At 35.4% G+C, this 21,344-nt stretch overlaps 1 protein-coding gene across 3 annotated transcripts in view; it reads right to left on the minus strand.

Annotated features, from left to right (window-relative positions):
- The window catches only part of CCDC14 (coiled-coil domain containing 14), a 50,415-nt gene that overhangs the window by 21,140 nt on the left and 7,931 nt on the right, over nucleotides 1–21,344 (minus strand). Inside the window, exons 2-10 of one of the 3 annotated variants that reach the window (XM_060639754.3) lie at nucleotides 19,759–19,814; nucleotides 19,368–19,440; nucleotides 18,820–18,889; nucleotides 18,607–18,726; nucleotides 11,268–11,504; nucleotides 11,063–11,157; nucleotides 10,120–10,159; nucleotides 9,661–9,861; nucleotides 7,341–7,482 (exon numbers count right to left, since the gene is read on the minus strand). In XM_060639754.3, coding sequence (XP_060495737.1) covers nucleotides 7,341–7,482; nucleotides 9,661–9,861; nucleotides 10,120–10,159; nucleotides 11,063–11,157; nucleotides 11,268–11,504; nucleotides 18,607–18,726; nucleotides 18,820–18,889; nucleotides 19,368–19,440; nucleotides 19,759–19,814 — 1,034 coding nt within the window. Of the gene's footprint in view, nucleotides 1–7,340; nucleotides 7,483–9,660; nucleotides 10,160–11,062; nucleotides 11,158–11,267; nucleotides 11,505–18,606; nucleotides 18,727–18,819; nucleotides 18,890–19,367; nucleotides 19,441–19,758; nucleotides 19,815–21,344 lie in introns of all 3 variants that reach the window. The other 2 variants (XM_060639755.3, XM_078453071.2) reach the window with 2 other exon arrangements.

Raw genomic sequence — 21,344 nt, forward strand, 5'->3', positions numbered from 1 at the left:
CCATCTATCTTCTTTGATGTAGTGTCCATTATAATACTTTGCCAGCTTTTTGAGTTGTAACAGTTCTTCATATGTCCTATATGTATAAGTCCTTCATTAAATGTATTGCAAATATTCTCTGTTGTTTGCCTCTTCACTTTTAGTAATAGTGTCTTTTGAAGAGCAAATTTTATATTTTGATGAAGTCCAACTTATAAATTTTTTCTACTTATATTTTTCGTTATATTTAAGAAATCTTTTCTAACCCAGAATGACTAAGATTTTTTTTATCTTTTCTATAAGTTCTGTATATTTTAGTTATACATTTAGACGTGATTTATTTCAAGTTAATTTTTATATGTGGTGTAAGGTAAAGTTTGAAGAGGTTTTTTTTTCTTTCCTTTTTTTGTTTTTGTTTTGTATATGGCTCTCCAATTGTTCCAGCACTGTTTATTGAAAAGGTTATTCTTTCTTTCCCCATTGAATTTCCCTGGCATCTTTGTCAAGAATTGGTTACCTTTGTGTGTGAGTTTATTTCTGGACTCCATTCTGTTACTATAACTTTATGTCTTGAAATAGTATAGTACCAATTTTATTCTCCTTTCCTTAAGTTGCTTTGGTTTGGTTATTTTAGATTCTTTGAATTTCCATATAAATTTTCGAATCACCTTTCTACAGAAAAACCTCTTGGGATTTTGACCACAATTACATAGAATCTATAGATCAATTTGGGGAGAACTAACATCTTAACAATAATAAGTCTTTTAATCTATGCATCTGGTTTATTTCTCACTTATATAGGTCTTCTTTAATTTCTCTCAGCAATGTTTTATAATGTTCAGTATACAGGTCTCACACGTTTTTAATCAAACTTACCCCTAAATTGATCATATTTTTTGACAATACTCTTAAAAGTATTGTTTTTAAATTTCATTTCAAATTGTTCATTGCCAGTATATAGAAATATAATTGCCTACGGTATATTGATCTCATATCCTACAACCTTGCTAGACCCATTTATTAATTTTAGTTGCTTTTTTGTAGGTTCTGTAGTATTTTCTACAAAGACTATCATGTCACCTGTGAATAATACAGCCTGTACTTTAAAAGGCTTTTATAGGGGCACCTGGGTGGCCCAGTTGGGTAAATGTTGGACTTGAGGATCCTTAAGTCAGGTCAGGATATCACAGCTCATGAGTTTGAGCCTCGCATGGGACTCTGTTGTGGACAGCTCAGATCCTGGAGTCTACTTCCAATTCTGTGTTTCCATCTCTCTCTGCCCCTCCCCCACTCATGCTTTGTCTCTCTCTCTCAAAAATAAACATTACAAAAACATTAAAAAAATTAAATAAATAAAAGACTTTTATTTCCTTTTTTTGCCTTATTTTACTAGTTAGAACCTCTAGCACAATTCTAAGCAGAAATAATAATCACTACTTGTTGGATATCATTTAGATATTTTTTAAGCCTATAGAAAGAGGAAAAAATTAGCCAAACAGAATTTTTAAATAATAGGATAATATTACAAATACTATTTTATAGGTGCCTGGGTGGCTCAGTCAGTTAAGTGGCCGACTTCCGTCCAGGTCAGGATCTCACGGTTTGTGAGTTCAAGCCCCGCGACGGGCTCTGTGTTGACAGCTCAGAGTCTGGAGCCTGCTTCAGATTCTGTGTCTCCCTCTCTCTCTCTGTCCCTCTCCTACTTGCACTCTGTCTCTCTTCTCTCTCAAAAATAAATAAACATTAAAAAAATACTATTTTAAAATATTATGTACTGAATTTAGGATTACATGATTTTATCTGAAGGAAAAAGTAACAAGTAAAATTAGAACTAATGAACTTTAGACAAATATTTCTCTACCTCATGAAATATTATTCCTAGATAACTTTAAATAAAGGAAATAGGATATAAAAACATTAATTTTGAATCTATATTGTGAAGATTACTAACACATTCTACTCTGTAACCTTAATTCTCATAGTTGTCTTAGTTCTATGTATAGATTCAATGTTCATCTCTAATCCACTCCTTTATTTGAATTCATTTCTTGGTTGACTGGAATTTGCCATTCAATGATTTTTTTGTTCGTTTTAAAGGAGTCCAAGAGTGCCGTATTTTCTAAGTTCTTGCACTCCTGAGATTATGACTGCTGACTTTACATGGAAAGGACTGCTGGGTCACATATGGGATTCTTGAGGCATCCTTACTTTCCCTTAGCTCTTTGTAAATAATGTTCTAAGATCTTCAGGCAATGAATATTCCTATGAAAAGGCTGAGGCCAGCCTGATATTTTTCTTTTTATATATTTGCTTTTATTTTGAGTGTCTATAAAAGTTAATTTTATTTTATCCTTATGATATAGTGACTTTATTAGCTTATGTGTTGGTGTGGATCATTATAATAGTTTTCCTGGGATCCTGAATGCCCTGCTGATCCTCTGACACAGATCTTTAGATTACTAAATTTCCCATTATTTACTTATCTTTAAAAAAAATTTTTTTTATAAATGTTTATTTATTTTTGACAGAGAGAGAGAGAGACAGAGACAGAGCATGAGTGGGGGAGGGGCAAAGAGAAAGGGAGACCCAGAATTTGAAACAGGTTCCAGGTTCTGAGCTGTCAGCACAGAGCCTGACGCGGGGCCCGAACTCACGGATTGTGAGATCATGACCTGAGCCAAAGTCGGACGCTCAACCGACTGAGCCATCCAGTCACCCTTACATATCTTTTATCTTTAATCCATTTGTTCTGTTCTCTTTATCAGGAACGCTAATTATGCCAAATTTTGCATTCTTTGTTTCTCTTCCATATGTATCTTCTTTACAATAATTTTTAATTATTCTCTATTTTGTTTTGTTTCTTCAAGCTTATCCACCATGCCTTCAGTCATTTAACAAACATTTATCAGAGTGTTAGGCACAATTCTCAGCACTAGAAATACAGCAGCAAATAAAAGGGACAAACATTCAGCCTTCTCAAATTCACATGGAAAAGAGAACAGACATTACCAGAGGCTAAGGGGAAGGAAGAAAGGCAATTACTGTTTAATGGGTACAAAGTTTATGTTGGGGATGAAAAAAATTGGGGGAAACAGATAGTGGTTGTGGGAACACAGCATTGTGAATGTATTTAATGACCCTGAAATGTATACTTACAAAATGGTTAAAAAGACAAATATGTCATATATATTTTACCACAAAATTATATATATGTTTGCTTACCACAAAATCATATATATATCAATTATATATATAGGTATATGTCAATTATATTTATATATATATATATATATATATATATATATATATATGTATATATCAATACTTTTTTTGAAAAAGGGTTTGGGAAGAAGAATAAGTGAAGGCTGGTTGGAGCCACTGAACTATGAATTTAGTAGTAATTGAAACCAAAAGATTTGGGGGGGAAAAGAGCAAAACCTAAAAAAACAACAAAAATGAGCGTTCATATTACTTAGGTTCTAATGGAATATAAAAAATATCCTAATGGAATATAAGGTCCCTGACTTCATATTTGTTTATTTTGTTTTCATTTTTGTGAGATTTTTTGCTTCATTTTCCTGACCTCATCTAATTCACTTTTCTTCTCCTTTTCCTGTCTTTTCTCCTTTAAACATTCTCTCTTTTCCTGCCTTTAAGAAGGATTCTATTATCCTTAATTTCCTTAAAACTATGGAATACTGTTTCAGGTTTTCTTGGGTTTTCTTTGAGCAATTCATCTGGTGATGTTTATTCTCGACCCTCTTTTATCTCTTTTGTCAGTCTGTTTAGTCTGAATGCTATGCAAAGATCTTTCCTATAAAGTCTTCCTTCCCATGGCTTTTGTGACATCCCTCTCCCAGCTTTCCTGCCATATCCTGACTTGCTCCTTCTTGGGTTTCTCTCACAGTCTCCTCCTCCTGTGTCCTTTCCCTAAAAAGCTGTTATTCCCACCAGTTCACCCTTGCCTACGTTCGTACTCTATACCTTCCTGATGAATTTACCACTTACACGCTGATAACAAATCACTTGTTCTTTTTTTTTTTTAATTAATCTATTTAAATTTAAGTTAGTTAACATACAGTGTAGTATAAGTTTCAGGAGTTGAACCCAGTGATTCATCACTTACAATGTAACACCCAGTGCTCATCCCAAGGAGTGGCCTCCTTAAGCCCATCACGCATTTAGCCCATTCCCCCAATCACTTCCCCTCCAGCAACCTTCAGTTTGTTCTTTGTATTTAAGAGTCTCATGGTTTGCCTCCCTCTGTGTTTTTATCTTATTTTTCTTTCCCTTCCCTTATGTTATCTGTTATGTTTCTCAAATTCTACGTGGGTGAAATTATATTGTATCTGTCTTTCCCTGACTAATTTTGCTTAGCATCACTCTAGCTCCATCCTAGGTCACATCACTTCACAAATCACTTAGGGTTTTTTTGTTCATTTTTTTTTAACAAATCACTTGTTCTTAATCACCGTTTTCTCCAGTGCCTACAACAGTGCCAAATCTATAACTCAACAAAAATGTGTTCAGGGAGTAACTCCCAAGTCTGCATTTCTATCCTGGATCTTGTTCCTGTGCTCTACTTATTACCGTATAGATCTCCAGATGGTCTAAATGACAAACTCTGCATATCTAAATCTTAACTCACAGGCTTTTCCCTATCTTCAAACTCAAAAATAACATGAATAAACAAATAAACAATATATTCTTCCTCCAGTGGCTTCCATCTGAGAGAATTATGTACCATCTGTCAAATGACTAAGCCCAAAGACCAAATGCCACCCATGTCTCCTCCCACTCACTTCTGTTTCATTTTTGTTGTTGTTGTTGTTCTATTGTGAGTACATAGTGGTCTCAGACTTGAGTCTAAAGTCAGGAAGTGGTCATGAATTCTAACCTACCCTATAAATATTAAGGAACTCAATGAGCTAGAGCTCAATGGTTCTTAACTGGAAGTAGTAACCCTGCAAAACCTCATGCAGGAAATCTGGGAATGTGCCAGGGCTTTTGGGGGTCACAATGAATTGGGCACTATAGATATTTCATGGGAAGGGACGAGGAAGGCTAAATGTTGAGCATTTTATCAGAAGTTCCAAATAAAAATTGTGCAGCCCAAATTGCCATGCCCAAATACCATAGAATCATTGCACCTGGCTATTTTTTTTAAGCCACAAGATGGCAATAAACTCCAAGAGAAGTCCTGAAAGATCACTTTTCTGGCTAAATAGAAACATGTAGTTTCTAAATGTCCAGACAGAAAAAAAAATGTTTTTGATTGAAAATGCTGAAAAACACTTTTTAATAAACCTATGTATAATGGCAATTACAGATGACTCTTTCCAAATAAAGTTACCAAAGAGGCACAAAACTTCCTATACCTCTGCTGGAAACCTCATTCCACTAAAAAGACAAACAGACAAATTCTTTATTTTTCAATAATTTCATTTTTAGAAGGTCAAGTAAACAGTGGGAATAGTATGCTATATAATCTTTGTCCTCTAAGGACACAGAACCAAAAAGATCTGGTGCCATGTCTGAAGAAAGTGGTTGAACATCAAACTAATACCTTTTTAAAAAATTAAACACAAGCAATGACCAATAAAGTAGTATGTCTCATTTTCCTGAGTGGCTTGTAAATTAGCTCCTAAAACAATTCTAAAATGTTCTAAAGAAGGAAAATAAATAAGAACTCCTGATACTTCCCATCGGCACATGTTAAAACAGACAATAGTCTGAGACTAAGTTCTGGTATGTTTATTTAAGAAAAAAAAAATTACTTGACAGTCATACCTTTAAAAACATATTTCTTTCAAACAGCTTACAGTACAGTTTTGTTCCACAAAATACACTTAAATATTGAAGTACTGAAGTATAAGTAAGTTAGATTCTACTTCCTAGCAAAAGCAATGCAGAAGTGTACAAATTAAGATAATTTGGCCTCTAAAAGCAAACTGCCTGGTTTGAATCTTCTTATATACATGACATTGGATAAGTTATATAACCTCTCTGTGCATTGGTTTCCTCATGTGTAAATGAGAATAACACAACAGAACCATTCTGAGAATTTAAAGAGATGACATATATAAAGGACATAACCTGGCACATCAGAAACATTCAATAAATGTTAGTAGTACTCCTGGCTATTACCATTACTATTATTCATACTTGTTTTTTATTTTGAAAAATTAATGCTATCGCTTAGGTCAGAACTGAAGACGTTATTATTAAAATTTAAAACCAGCAACCTCATCTTATATCATAGTATCTTAGAGACTAATGACCATTAGAGAAATAATCCTAAGCAAGCAAATCTCACTAGGTGTTATGCCTTTGCAGGCTCCAGATCTATAAATTTAAGCTGCTCTCCCAACTAGGAGTCCTATTTTACTGCTTTCTGATTTCTTAAAAATGTTTGTGCAGGTCCTTGCAGGTCCTACCCAATACAATGTCTACAGCTCATACAACTCTTAATACCTTCTCAGGACGCACTCACACTGCAGTGCTGCAGAAGCACTGAAAATGGATTCTAATTCTCTGCAAAGTATAAACCCTGGAGTAGTGGCCTTGGTGGTCATCGCTGAAACACGCAAAGTTAGGATATTGCTAATAATATGTAAATGGTTTCCAACATAAGTTATGATAGCCAAAAGACAAAATATCTAAGAATTTAACTGAGTTTTTTCTGTGACTGAGTGTGGTGGAGCTACTGGTGCTCACCCCGATCAGGTTCTCCTTTCCTTCCGGGGTGCACGGGCAGTATGGGAAAATGTTATGTCCCAGACCTTTACATTAGGCACGACCATATGTGTCATTGCCCCATTTTAGCCCACAAAATAGAAGTGGAAGTGAGACTGTCACTTCTGGGCTGGGAGGTACAGAGACAGTGTGCCAGATCCATGTTCTCTTTTCCCTGAAAAACATTATCTCATGAGACAGTGGCCTCAGAAGATAGAGGAAATCTAAATCCTGCGTCCTAGGATGACGGCCCATGCTGGTCTCGGCATGAGGGAGAAAGAAACTTTCACCGTGCTATACCACTGAGATTCTTAAGTTTCATATTGCAGCAGAGCCTAGACTAGCCTGACAAATACCTTGAGGAACTTCATTTTTCCTCTGTACCCTATGACCAAGTGATGATGGAGGTAAAGGAGGTGGGAGGAAAGACGTACCAGTGAGCAGAAGCAACAGAAGAGAAGTTAGAGAATGCTGGCAATGTTTAGAAATGGAGAGGTAAAAGTAGAAACACAATAAAATACTAAATCTATTTTTCACACAGAGTCCTAGATATCTCATTTCACACCTTTGTTCTGGCCATGGGACATCTCTGCAAATGACAAAAATATGCAAAGAACAATGCTTACCTGCGTAACTCGGCATTTTCACTTCTTAGTGGTTGCATAGCCAGTGCTATTTCAACTTGAATATTTGTGTTTCCACTTATTGCTGGAAGCAGAGATATACACATCTCCAATTCTGTAATCAATCTCTGAATTTCTGAATCCTCTATGTACGGGCAAAGAAATAATAAAAACAATACCATTAATTGCTTTTGGATAAGATTATTTATGTATATTACTAAAAAAGAAAATTTCCCAGATATGTACATACTTGCTATAAACAAACAACTTGATTACTTATAAATTTGATATATAAATTTTATTTTCCTCTTTTCTGCTGCCTGAATTTGCTTACTCAAAAGAATTCTAAAAAAATTCAGTAAACTAAAGATTAATCTTCAATCACAGGATTATTAGTGTTTTGGTTTTTTTTCCAGTTAGAGTCTAGTAAGAAGATAACTATGTCTCCCAGTTCATATTCATATTCCCAAAGGACTACTGGATTCCTTATCATTGCTGAAGGGATTCCTAGAATTGATTACAGTATTAACGTTTACAACACAACCTTTGATTCTGGCATAAGCAAATAATTCTCTTTAGGTGATTCAATTTGGCAAAATATTGAGGGAGGATCTTCTCTGATAAGGTTTTAGTATTTAATATTATGAAGTAGATTTAAAACAACCAGTCACACCTTATTTGGTGTTGCATCAAAAGCAGTACCATTTCTGCTATTAATTGTGGAGAGTGCATGGTTTTAGAGGTGGCAGACAGACAGGTAGGTGGATTTTAGATCTTTTGTCATTTTATATTTGCCCCTTCATTTCCATTCAAATTTTCTGTCGACTAAAAACATTTAATAATTATAATATTAACTCTCTTATACCCTAAAGAAGTAGAAAGTATATTTTAAATTATAAAATGTGACTCAATCCCACGGGTGTTTTAATGTTTTATTATTTATTCTTGAGAGACAGAGAGAGACAGAGCGTGAGTGGAGGAGAGGCAGCAAGAGGGAGACCCAGAATCCGCAGCAGGTTCCAAGATCTGAGCTGTCAGCACAGGGCCCAACTTGGGGCTTGAACTCAACAAACTGTGAGATCATGACCTGAGCTGAAGTCGGACACTTAACCACTGAGCCACCCAGGCGCCCCAATCCCACGGGTATTTTAGCCCCCTAATGTAAAGTATATGTACATAGTAAACATCTGAGGACATAGTAAACACTTACTGAGAAGTTCCCTACCAATCCTTTGTAGAATGGTTTTGATCATAAGCATTAGAGGCAGAGACCTGAGCTCTGCCATTTTCTAGCAATAGAGTTTTAGTCAAACTTCTTAACTCTTGAGCCTAGATTTCTTCTCCATAGTTACCTGGAGATAACAACAATACCTCATAGGATTGCTGTGAGGATTAAATGAGATAATGCATATAAAATAGCACAGTGCCAGGCACATGTAAGTATCCAATAAATGATACCTAACATTATTACTCTTATTATTACTGTTATCATGATTCAGTATTTGGTCAAGAGAATAGTGATAAATTGAAAGTCTGAAAACACAGAGATTTTAATATATTGAGCCTTCAAATTAATAGTGCTATGTTCTTCCTATAAGACATTTTAAGATTTGGAATTTCTTTTTGTCTGAAAATATTAGGTATTCAGTCAGTGCTTCCACAATCAATTACTGTGTTTAGTTTCTAAGATGCCAAAACTGTAACTCACTCCAAGTGAAAGCCATTATTTAGCATATACACACAATGAAAACAAATGAATACAACTTGGCTCAAAAATCTCATAATTCCATCTGAGACATTTGTCTTGATTTAATTAAAAAACCCACAAGTAAATTGAAAAGGGCATTAAAAAGTTTGGATTACTCCTCCGAGTCAGATTTGTTAAACCTTTGCAACAGTTGGTTATTAAAGAAATTATAGGAAGAAAATCTCTGCATCTTTTTAAAATAGGAAAAATTACCAGTCTATGCTAGGGAGTTAATCATCTTTAGGGGTCTTCTAACCCCTAAAAGTTTATGGCTATAAATTCTCTTTGATTGAATCTTTCCAAGGTCCTTCAGAATCAAGTAGAATGAATACATGCTTGCAAGTAAAAGACTGTTTTGATTCTTTCTTGTACATTTCAAACCCATAGGAAACATGAGGGATCAAAATCTAAACAATAAAATAGGCAGAACTCACTTCCTTATTAGCTCAAGACATATTCCTATGGAAAATATCACAAACTCTGTTGATTTTTCTAAATTTAAATGGTGACTAAATAATATGATACTGCTATTTAGCATTACCACCACAGAAATTCATTTTAAAAGTGCTCATATACCTTGCTCTGCTACCAGGGCCTTGAGCTCTCCCAACAAATACTTTATAGTTCTGACTTTTTCAGCACTCTGGTTCACATTTTTTGCTTTCTGCACATCCTTTATTCTTGAATCTTGCACGTGTATGTTTAAATCCTTTCTTTCACTTGGGACTTCTCCAATGTGTTCTTTGGCACATCTATCTTCATTACTGGACAGGAAAGCTGGTGGAAACAGAGTGGGGCTTTGGTGTGTCTGACTGTGCTGACGAGAATGCAATAGATTCATATATGTTTGAAAACATTTTAGTAGGTCTGGTTCCTTAGGAACTTCGTGTTGTGGCAGAATCCCACTGACAAGACCCAGCTGCTGGAATGGTGGAAGAGGTGGCCTGTCACTTTTGGGCAGGCTGCGTGGAACTCCAAGACCAGTACTGAAGGAATTCTGTAGAACATTTGTACAGTTCATAGAAGCAGTTTTACCTTGTGATGCAAACTGGTTGTCACCATCAGTCTGAACTTCCTAAAGACAGAAAAAAACAAGGTAAGCCTTCAAAAATGTGAGCACTGACTTGTAGGCATTAACTATAATCAACTCAAACCAGAAATATTAGAAAATGACTTCTGCAGAATGGAGTTATAGATCACCAGTGAGGAAGCCAGATTTCCCCTCAGCACAATATTCTAGTTTTTTCAAGCTTATTAATTAGTTCCCCCTGCAATATGGGAACATTATAAAGCCATGACTACAATAAATTGTTTACAAATATCACATATGGTTTAAAGGCATCAAAAATCAGTCCACCTTGGGACTGAAACAAACTTCCACTTTGGGAAATTGCATTGCAAGAAAATAAGCTCAAACATACAAAAAGCTTTTGCACAAACATGTTTACAGAACTGTTATGGTAGTAAAAAGCTATTACTTAAATGTCTAACCATAGGGGAGCAATTACATAGACCACAGAATATCCACTAACTAGAGTATTCATTCACTTATTAAAAATTTACAAAAGGTATATATTAATACAGAAACACGTTCACAGTAAAATGCTAAATAAAAAAAGTAGTATATAAAACTTATAAAATTTAACTATGACCATATTCTTAAAAGAAAGTAAACTTAAATAAAAACCAGAAAACAAAATCAGAGAATTAAGTGATTAGAAAGTGCTCTATCAATATGTTAACAGCAATTGTGCTTAAGTGGTAGGTATGGGTGATTTCTTTTTTCTACTGATCTCTTTCCCTCCCCCTCCCACATTGTCCTTAATGAATGGGTAAAATATTTCTAGTAAAAAGTAATTTGAATAATTAGTATTTACATCCTAGGGCATTACTACAATCAGTAAATTCAAATTTCTCTCTCAAGGTGACAATTTCTAAAGGCAAATAATTATTTGTAGAATGTATAAAATGTACCCACAGAATGAACCATAGGAGGGCAGGATGGAGGCTGAAGTAACTGGACTGGGGTGGAGGTTGGTAAGCCATAACTAGAATGTGGAGTTGCCTGAGACTCTAAAAGGTAAGAGGGGAAAAAGTTATCACATCTCATACTGCTTTTACAAAAAGTAGGAAACTTAATTAGAGTTTATATTCATGCATTTTAAAACATCATTCATACTAACCAGAACCAGACATGGTATGGTAGGGTATAGCAGGAATTCCATCAGGGTTGTTCTTTGAAGCCAAGTTATTCATCAGTGACATTTGGGTCTGCACATGCTCACAGAGGGCTTGGTATATTATCGGTGAATACATTCTATAATGATCTTGAAATGACCAATTCTGTGGTATATCTGATGAGTCTCTCTCACTTCCAGCAGAAGTTTCATTAGGTACATATTTCTTATTATCTGAAGATACTAATGTGGAAGAAGGAAAAAAAATTCTTGAAATAGGATTCTTCAAAAACTTTTATCATAAAATACAAGGGAAGAAAAAGACTCTCAGAAATAGCTCAATTCACCATATACTTTACAGAAGGGCTTTACCACTATCACCCCCTAAAGAAAATCACCTCAAATTCTCTTTTAAAAGTAGTTAATGAATTGTGTAAGCTCTCCAGTCAAAAATTATCTATACTACATCTTTAAAGTCTCTATTAAATGGTATTTGTGAAATCTCTCCTTCAATTATAAGACCCCTCTTTAAGGGTGTTATTTTAAAAATCCAGTGAAACTCTTTCACCTTGCTCCTTGTCCAGTTCATGCTCTCAGGGGAAAACGGAATAGGAGAGACAGAATAGTCTGTAAAAATTTGAATGCTTGGATCATTTTTTTAAAAAATCAGAGCTCCAAGACCAAGAATAAAAGTGTACTTAATCTAGACAATGGGCCCTCAAAGAAAATCTTAACCTGGCATTTAAAGTTTCCAAAGCCTGACCACAACCAACTTTTCCCACCAACTTTTTCCAACTCAAATTTTCATTCCAGTCAAGTCAATTTAGACACACAAAAAGCTTCTCTCACCTTCCTATAACATTACTTGTGATGAACCATTCTTCCAACTCAATTCTACCCACGCACCAAGGCTCATCTGAAGGCTTCCCTCTTCCATGAAGCCTTTTCCAATCATTCTACTCCAATGACCGCTCTTCACCATCCCAGAGCACATAGTGTCTATATGAGTTATATGTCACCTGCACATTACACTATATTGCTTATCTTTCATTCTCTTGTCTATCTGACTAAACTGTAAGCTTCTTTAGGCAGGGCTGTATCTTGTGCTTCATTATTTGCCCCCATAGAGTCTCATTATTAGTCTACCTACAAAGTAGTACAAGGGAGAAACCTGGAATTAATAAACTAATACATGAAAAGCAATGTTTTCTACATAGCACTACTCTAGAGATCTAGAGAGAAAAGTATCAAGATCTATTTCCCTAATGAGATCCCCTTCACAAACTTTTTCTATAAGATTATTAACAGAAATGAGAGTGTTCTTGGTAGATCATTGGTTATCAGGGTGGAAAATAAATTCAGAAAATATCTAGATTTTGGTAGTAGCTAAATATATATTCTAGATACAGCAAATGTATTCCCAGGTGTGAGTGTTCATGGTTACCAAAAGATCTGTACAAGGATATTCACAACAGCTTTATTTGCAGTAGCCAAAAATGTTAACATCCAAATAGCCATGAATAGTAGAAATGGATAAACTGTGGTATACTTGTACAATGGAACACTATGCAGCAATGGAAAAGAACAAATTACTCATTTTTCAACTGCCTCTATGAATCTGACAGACATAATGTATGAAAGATGTCAGACACAGACTACATAGTATATAAGTATATTTATATGAAGTTCAAATATAGGTAAAATTCTCCAATGCAGAATAGGTAAAATTCTCCAGTGCAGATAGAAGTCAGAAAACTAGTTACTTAAGGATGAGGGTAGGTGGTGAGGATGATGATGGGGCAGAAGCCTGGTAGGGTGCTAAAAATGTTCTGTATCTTCATCTGGGTGGAAGCTACATGAGTGTATACATACGCAAAAATTTGTCAATTTGTGCAACTGATTTATGCAAGTTACTCATTGTTTAAAAAATGAAGTTTTAAAAAATGGTATGGAATTCTCCAAATATATATAGCTTACTAAAAATAAAAACATTGCCAAAGCATATAACTTACATGTAAAAGCAAAAAGTTAAAGGCAGATTAACTAATATAACCAATGAAGATTGAAAAAAAATCTAAAGAAAAAACTACTAAATTATTATTTGACTATGAAAATGGATGAGATAGTAGATGCTTCTATTTAGACTTGGGGTATGCTTCCTTTTGAGGTGATCTATTCCTGTGAACATATTTCCCAGACTTGAGTACAAGTTCTAACAGTTACTAGCTGAGTAACTTTTGGCAAATTAACTTAACCTCTCTTGGCCTCTTCTTCCTCATCATAAAAATGATAATAATAAAAGTATCACCTACTTCTAGCACACAGTAAGAACTTAATGTTAGATCTATTACCAAATTGCTACAAAGTCTTAACTCAGACAAGTAAATATTTCATATTCACAAATATTCCCATCCGATATCAACACTATACCTCTAAACATGTGCCCTCTGAGGTGATTAAAACGAAAAAGAAGTTATTCTTCATTATCTGAATAGATGAGCAACAAACTGGTTAATGAACATTTCTGCAAAAAAATTATTTCTTATTGGAAATACAATTTTATAATAAATCAAGTAGAAAAGTATCTCTAAAATATTTTTAGCTTTGAAACCTAAAATGGTGGAGGATGAGATCACAGGCAGCCCATGGCTATCCTGCACACTGATCTTCCTTTCCTCCTGATTCCTGGTCTCTCTTCTGCACTTGTATTTTCTTTGGTCCTATAAGACAGAATTGCCTGGTTTGATGAATTCTAGATTTTACAGTTAGGGGTCCCAAGCATTGGCTCTCATTCACCTTCTTTTCAAGGAGTAGTTTTCACAATCTCTGATAAAGCCGAGCTACACTATTATGCCTCTGCATCTGCTAGAAGATGTCATCATGCAACATAAATTAATAAACTTCAAACATATCTCTTAAAAAATCAAAGCCTTTGAATTAAAATGACTCAATCTATTCCTTTATTAACTTAGTCTATACAAAACTCTATTGATAATGCTAAAGATTTGTATTTAAGAGGCAAATCTTAAAGCAAATTATTCAAGACAAGGTAAAAACCATAAATTCATATAAAAGATTGCATTTAGGGGCACCTGGGTGGCTCTGTTGGTTAAGTGGTCAACTTTTGATTTCAGCTCAAGTCATGATATCATGGTTTGTGAGTTTAAGCCCCCTTCGGGCTCCTTGCTGACAATGTGGATCCGGCTTGGGATACTCTCTCTTTCCCTCTCTCTCTGCCCCTCCCATGACCCCCCCCCCCGAAAAAAATAAACTTAAAATTTTTAAAAATAAATAAATAAATAAAAGACTGCATTTAAATTACTACTAATTTTAAAATGAAAAAAAAAAAAAAAAACCAGCCAAACCACCACCAACAAAATGAGCCTGTTAATACACAAACACAAATAAGATATATTTTCTTGCTCTTGTTCATTACACCAAACCACCCTACATGAAAATGTTACCTAACACATTAGGATGATGATATGTCTAATTGGTGTCAGTTGATAACTAGAACTCATGAAAGGAATGTACTCATTATTCAGTCCACAAAACTTCTTTAGTCCTTGAATCCTAGCTTCTATACAAGCACTACTGCTTGGATGTACAAGCATTGTCCAGTGGTAAGATAATTTCTGCCACTCATATAGAACAAATAACCACTACAGATAAGAGCTGCTGGATGCCTATTATAACTTGAAATATGTAAAAGAACACCTAGCCTTGAAGGGGGCAATCAATGCTCTCCCTGTAGCAGTTTATTTCCCCAAGGTGAGGGCAGCAATAGATGTATGTTACTGAAAGCAGAGCCATGTGCCCATAGCATTCAACAGCTATCAAATGTAAAAAGTTGCTTATTAAAAAAATGTTTTTTCTTTAAATGTCGGGAGCACTCTCAAGAAGCTCCATGCATTTCTGGAACTGCATTTCTGCCTCCTTACTCCCAGTCTGCATAAGGTGGGTGAGCTTGACCCCACAGACACTCAATGATCAGGCAGGTTCCAGACAGAAAATATGTAAGATCACACCCCAGGAGACAGTTAACATAAAATAGTAAGATAATGTATCTTAAAACTGAAATAATACATAAGATACTAGTTAACATGCTGTAATAAATTCCTTAAAATTCTAGAGTCTGAGGATCTAGAAAGCCAGGTATCTCTCATCTGCTCCTCCAAATCCATCCTCTACTTGTCTCCACACTGCTCTTCCTGGGATGCTAATCCATATGGATTACACTGTTAAGAGACAGTCCTCATGGGCCTCTTGTGCTCCTACGTGTCTTGCTCAGTATACTAAGAAAGTAAGGCCTTGACCTAAGCTCTTTATCTGGGCCATTTCTCTTGGTTGTGTTTGTAGTGAATAACCTCAAAGGATAAGGTAATGTTTCCCTGAGACAAGTGCTCACTACCAACACAATGGATTTCCCAAGCTCAGTGTTCCTCAGCTGAAAGAAACCTACAGGATGAGCAGCATCCATCTGGGTCCATCACATTACCCCCACAGGAATTGGGAGTGAGGGGGAAATACGCTAACATACATGTTGCTTACTTTATTTACTGTGTGAGTAATAAAGTCCTTTGTCTCTGACCCAGGAATCTTGTGTCTCCTGCCAGCATCCATGACACAGTAAGGCTAACTTATTAGCCTGTAAGAATAAAAATCAAGTCCCAGACTTGATATACATCAAAAGGGGTCCAACTGGGTCTGACCCACTGGGAGTCTTGCAAGTACCAAAGAAAGAAGAAGCATGAAGTCAGAGTATTTATTCCCAAACCCCTCTCTTTGAAGAAACTTGGGTCAACTTTATTCCTTAAATGAAGCTCACTGCTCTTCTCATGGCAGTCTACTCTAAATAACAGTGTCTGGGTCCTAGTAACCTCTCCCTAACCTCATCTCTTAAGGCCTCTGCTGCTGCTGCTTGCACTGGGCTAGCATAATCCCTTGTGGTTTCCCTATACCCCACTCATTCCTTTGTAATGAGTTCCTCTGTAAATAAACCCTCCTTGAATTATCTTAGAGTGTTGCCATCTCTTTTCTGTTGCAACTGTGACTAGTAAGCAGTTAAGCTGGGATCCAGAAAGTTGCTACCATGGCACCATTGTCAGCAACATACATTCCAAATGAGAGTTCCCTAAAGAGGAATGCCCTGGACAAGAAATAGCCTGCCTTGAGAAAAAAAAGAGGAGATTAGAGGAATGAGCAATTGGTGCTACCATTCCTTTATTTGTCCATTGGGCCCCAGTAAATAGACCTTGGCTTTAAGAATTTGGACCAGGGGTTAGCACACTTTTCCTTAAAAGGCTAGAGAATAAATATTTCAGGCTTAGCAGACAAGATGGTCTCTGTCACAACACTCAACTCTATTGTTGCAGCACAAAAGTAGTCATAGAAAATACATAAATGAACTAGCATGGCTGCACTCCAATAAACCTTTATTTACAAAATAAATAACAAAACATTACTTATAAATAAACCAAGCTATACTCTGCTTGTCCCTAGTTTAGATCAGTGTTGCCCAATAGAAATATAATATAAACCATGTATGCAATTAAAAATTTTCCAGTAGCTATATTAAAAAAGTAAAAATAGGTAAAATTTCAACATTTTATTGAAATCAATATATCCAAAACATTAACATTTCAACATGTAATTAATGTAAAATTTTTAGATATTTTTGTATTAAATCTTTTAAACCTAGTGTGTACTTTACACAAAGCACATCTCAACTTGGATGCAAAATTTTCATCAGAAATATCTGATCTGAATTTAGATTTAATAAAATTGATAGTTGAAAAAGTAGATTCATATATCCAAGTTATTCCAAACATGCTTAAAAGTTTTCTAATAACTGGGTCAAGTATCTGTTTTCAAATTTAAGTTAATTAAAGTAAATAACATTTGCAATTCAGCTCCTTGGTTGTACTAGCCATACTTCAAGTGCTCAATGGCCACATGCACCTAAATACCTTCTTGAACAGTGCAAGTCAAGATAATATGAAGCTAAAAATGACTACCCTCCAAGATGGATTAGTAAGTTGTTCAGTTCTCTGCCTTATTCTCCAACTCATGACATTCTGAACATTAACCTCTACTCCTATAAATGCTCTACTCTCATTTTCTCAGCCTGTTTGCCTGGATCCAGATCTCTTAATATTCAGGGCTGTTGCTGTGGATAACTTTCTAGACTTTACCTCTTGCCTAAGCTGATTCTAATCATGCACTGCTGCGCTGATATTTTTGGCCTGCCTGAACCACAGAACTAGCTAGTCTCATTCTTGTCTATCTGAATTCCCATTGTGGATATTTTCATCTCCTTTTTGGGCTATCTTGTTCTACAGGCCTCCAGGGGGCAACATAATCAAAACTTGTTTGTTCTAAACTGAATTATTGTTTGCTGAATTATTACACTTTATAAAGTTAGCAAAGTTAACAGGGAGGATGTAAAATATTCTTGGCTACATTCACCATTAAGCAGTGGAAGGCTGTTTTTCCTTACTTACCTACCCAACTTGGAATTTTACCTTCTTAGGTACCATGTATTCTAACTGTGCAGCTCAACAAGTTGAGTTGCTAAACCTACGTAGGATATATACACATAAAATGATTTTAAATCAATTAGTATCTGTAAGTATGCACATGAAACAAAACCAATTTGTGGTTATCTATAGAAAGAAGTGGTAAGGAGAACAAAGATAACTCTATATACCTCCCAAATGTCATTCTGAGTTTGAACCTTTTCTTCTACAAAACCCAGTCAGTCACTTTTTCTACTTTTCTTCTTGGGAAAGTGATAGTAAACAAAGTAACTACCCAGTAATTAGAAGCTGAATAGAGAAAGAGAAGCATAAGCACACACATACACCTTAATAACCACATATTATTAAAATGAAAGACCAACTGCATAATCCCAATAGTTTATCAAAACCCTCATAATTAAAGATTATATATATATATTAAAGATTTTATTTATTCTTTAAGTAATCTCTGTATCCAACATGGGGGTCACTCAACCCCACGATCAAGATCCAACCCCACGATCTCATATTCCACTGACTGAGCCAGCCAGGTACCCCAAAGCTTATATTTAAACAAAAAAAGGGGCGCCTGGGTGGCTCAGTCAGTTAAGTATCTGATTCTTGATTTGGGCTTGGGTCATAATCTCATAGTTTGTGGGATCAAGTCCTGAGTTGGGCTCTGCACTGAAAGTGTGGAGCCTGCTGGGATTCTCTCCTTCTGCCCCTCCCCGACTTGTGCGCGCTCATGCGCACGTTCTCTGTCTCATAACAAATAAATAAACATCAAAAAAAAAAAACCCAAAAAACAAAACAGAGAAAATACTTACAAATTTCTTTCCGGACTCCTGAAGAAACATGTTTTTCATGTCCTTTCTTTTTGGATCCAAATCTTTTGCCTTCTAAAGATCTGGGATTATATCTATTTTCTGAATGTGCTATTTCTGAACCTATTAATAATTAAAACAAAACTTCATTTGTATTAAGAGAATTATTAATTTAGAAAAGGTGGTTAGCAAAGGGTGTTTAAAAAATTAAAAAACCTGAATCTTCATTTCTTAAAATGTCTCGCAGCAAAGAAGCACAACCATCAAGCCCTTGCACAGTTTCAGTCTGTAAGGAGAAACTCATTTAGAAATTCATATATAAAATTTTAGCACAGAAAACAACAACAAATTATATAGTTTTAAAAAAATTTTTAGAAGCAATTTATTATTGGTAGAAAACATGTTTTAAAGCAAAAAGCCTTCATATGTCCTTAAGGCAATTAATACTTAACCTCTGCACTTTTATTCCTACTTTTTAGCTTTTACCTGAAGACTAATTAAGATACTGCGTATTGTAGGGGCATCTGAGTGGCTCAGTCAGTCAATCCTCTGACTCTTGATTTTGGCTCAGGTCATGAACTCATAGTTGGTGAGATGGAGCCCCACATCAGGCTCTACACTGATAGCACGGAGTCTCCTTGAGATTCTCTTTTTCCCTATCTCTCTGTCCCTCTCCCACTCTTGCTCTTTCTCTTCCTCCCTCAAAAATAAATAAACATTTTTAAAAAGATAGTATATATTTTATCTATTCAGTTTAATCTTACCTGACTTTCTGAGTCAGAATGGATAGGATAGCCAGAATCTGCATTAAAACGTGATATCTTTCTTAAATGTGTCCTAGAAAACAAGTTCATTAATATTTTCACATACTACAAAATTTGTTTCTAAAATATAAGTAGTCATTTTCTTCCCAGTAAAGGTTGAATAAGGAAGCTTGTCCATAAGATGGGATTTATATAAGATTTTATAATGATTATAAAGATTATTAAACACTAAGATGACCAACATGGGTAGATATGGAAGGTTCCTCCCCCGAGTCTGTGAAGGTAGATACCTATCTAGTTTTCTGGGATAGGCAAAATTTAGTCCAGCCCAAAGACTCAAGAAAAACTCTCTTGACATTTTCTCAAGTGGTGAACTTCTTTAAGTACTTACCCTTTCTTTCCATTTGTTAATTTAGCAGGCCCAGTGTGTTTCACTGAAGATATCACCTATGGTATAATGCATTAAATTATAGTAAATATACACATATTTTTCTATTATATTCTCAGTAGGTTGTCTTGACAAAACCTGAAATGTTGTTTCCTTTCTTTTTGTGATAAAAATATAACATGAAATTTGCCAGTGTGGCCACTTTTTATTGCACAGTTCTGTGGCATTAAATATATTCAGTGACATTAAATATATTCACACTGCTGTACCTAACATCCATCTCCAGAACCTTCTCATCTTGCCAAAATGAAATTCTGTATCCATTACACATTAACTTCCCATCCACTCCTTCCCTCAGCCCCTGGCAACCATGCTTCTACTTAGAGTCTCTATGAATTTGACTACTCTAGGAAGCTCATATAAGTGGAATCACACAGTGTTTCTCCTTTTGTGACTGGCTTATTTCACTTAATCTAATGTCTTGTAGTAAGTGTCAAAATTCCCTTCCTTTTTAAGGCTGAATAATATTCCATTTGATGTATATATCATGTTATTAATTTTTTTAAAGGTGATATATCATACAAATCCACAATTACAATGAAATCAATAAATTATTTGTTCTAAGTAAAATGTCAAGCAAACAAGACATATTTGTTCCTTAAGTTTAAGCTGAAAATAAGGTTGAGATATTATTTTAACCAGAAGTACCTACTACAGTAAATTTGGACTAAACTCAATCTCTGAACGTGTTCTATATTCCCCAGTCTTCAAAACATGTAAGTTAAAGAGAGCGCAGAGTTCATAACTCTGATTCTACTTATCTACATTTATTTATTTATTTATTTATTTATTTATTTATAAAATTTATTGTCAAGTTGGCTACCATACAGAGTATACAGTGTGCTCTTGGTTTTGGGGGTAGATTCCCGTGATTCATTGCTTATATACAATACCCAGTGCTCATCCCAACAAGTGCCCTCCTCAATGCCCATCACCCATTTTCCCCTCTCTCCCACCCCCACCCCCGCATCAACCTTCAGTTTGTTCTCTGTATTTAAGAGTCTCTTATGTTTGCCTCCCTCCCTGTTTATAACTATTTTTTCCCCTTCCCTTCCCCCATGGTCTTCAGTTAAGTTTCTCAAGTTGCACCTATGAGTGAAAACATTATATCTGTCTCTCTCTGACTGACTTATTTCACTTAGCATAATACCCTCCAGTTCCATCCACATTGCTACAAATGGCAGGATTTCATTCTTTCTCATTGCCAGGTAGTATCCCATTGTATACATAAACCACATCTTCTTTATCCATTCATCAGTTGATGGACATTTAGGCTCTTTCCATAATTTGGTTATTATTGAAAAGCACTGCTATAAACATTGGGGTACATGTGTCCCTATGCATCAGCATTCCTGTATCTTTGGATAAATTCCTAGTAGTGCTATTGCTGGGTTGTAGGGTAGTTCTATTTTTAATTTTTTGAAGAGCCTCCACACTGTTTTCCAGAGCGGCTGCACCAGTTTGCATTCCCACCAACAGTGCAAGAGGGTTTCCATTTCTCCACATTCCCGCCAGCATCTGTAGTCTCC

Source organism: Panthera onca, chromosome C2 (genome assembly GCF_046562875.1).
Source record: "Panthera onca isolate mPanOnc1 chromosome C2, mPanOnc1 haplotype 2, whole genome shotgun sequence".
NCBI classification, from domain to species: Eukaryota; Metazoa; Chordata; class Mammalia; order Carnivora; family Felidae; genus Panthera; species Panthera onca.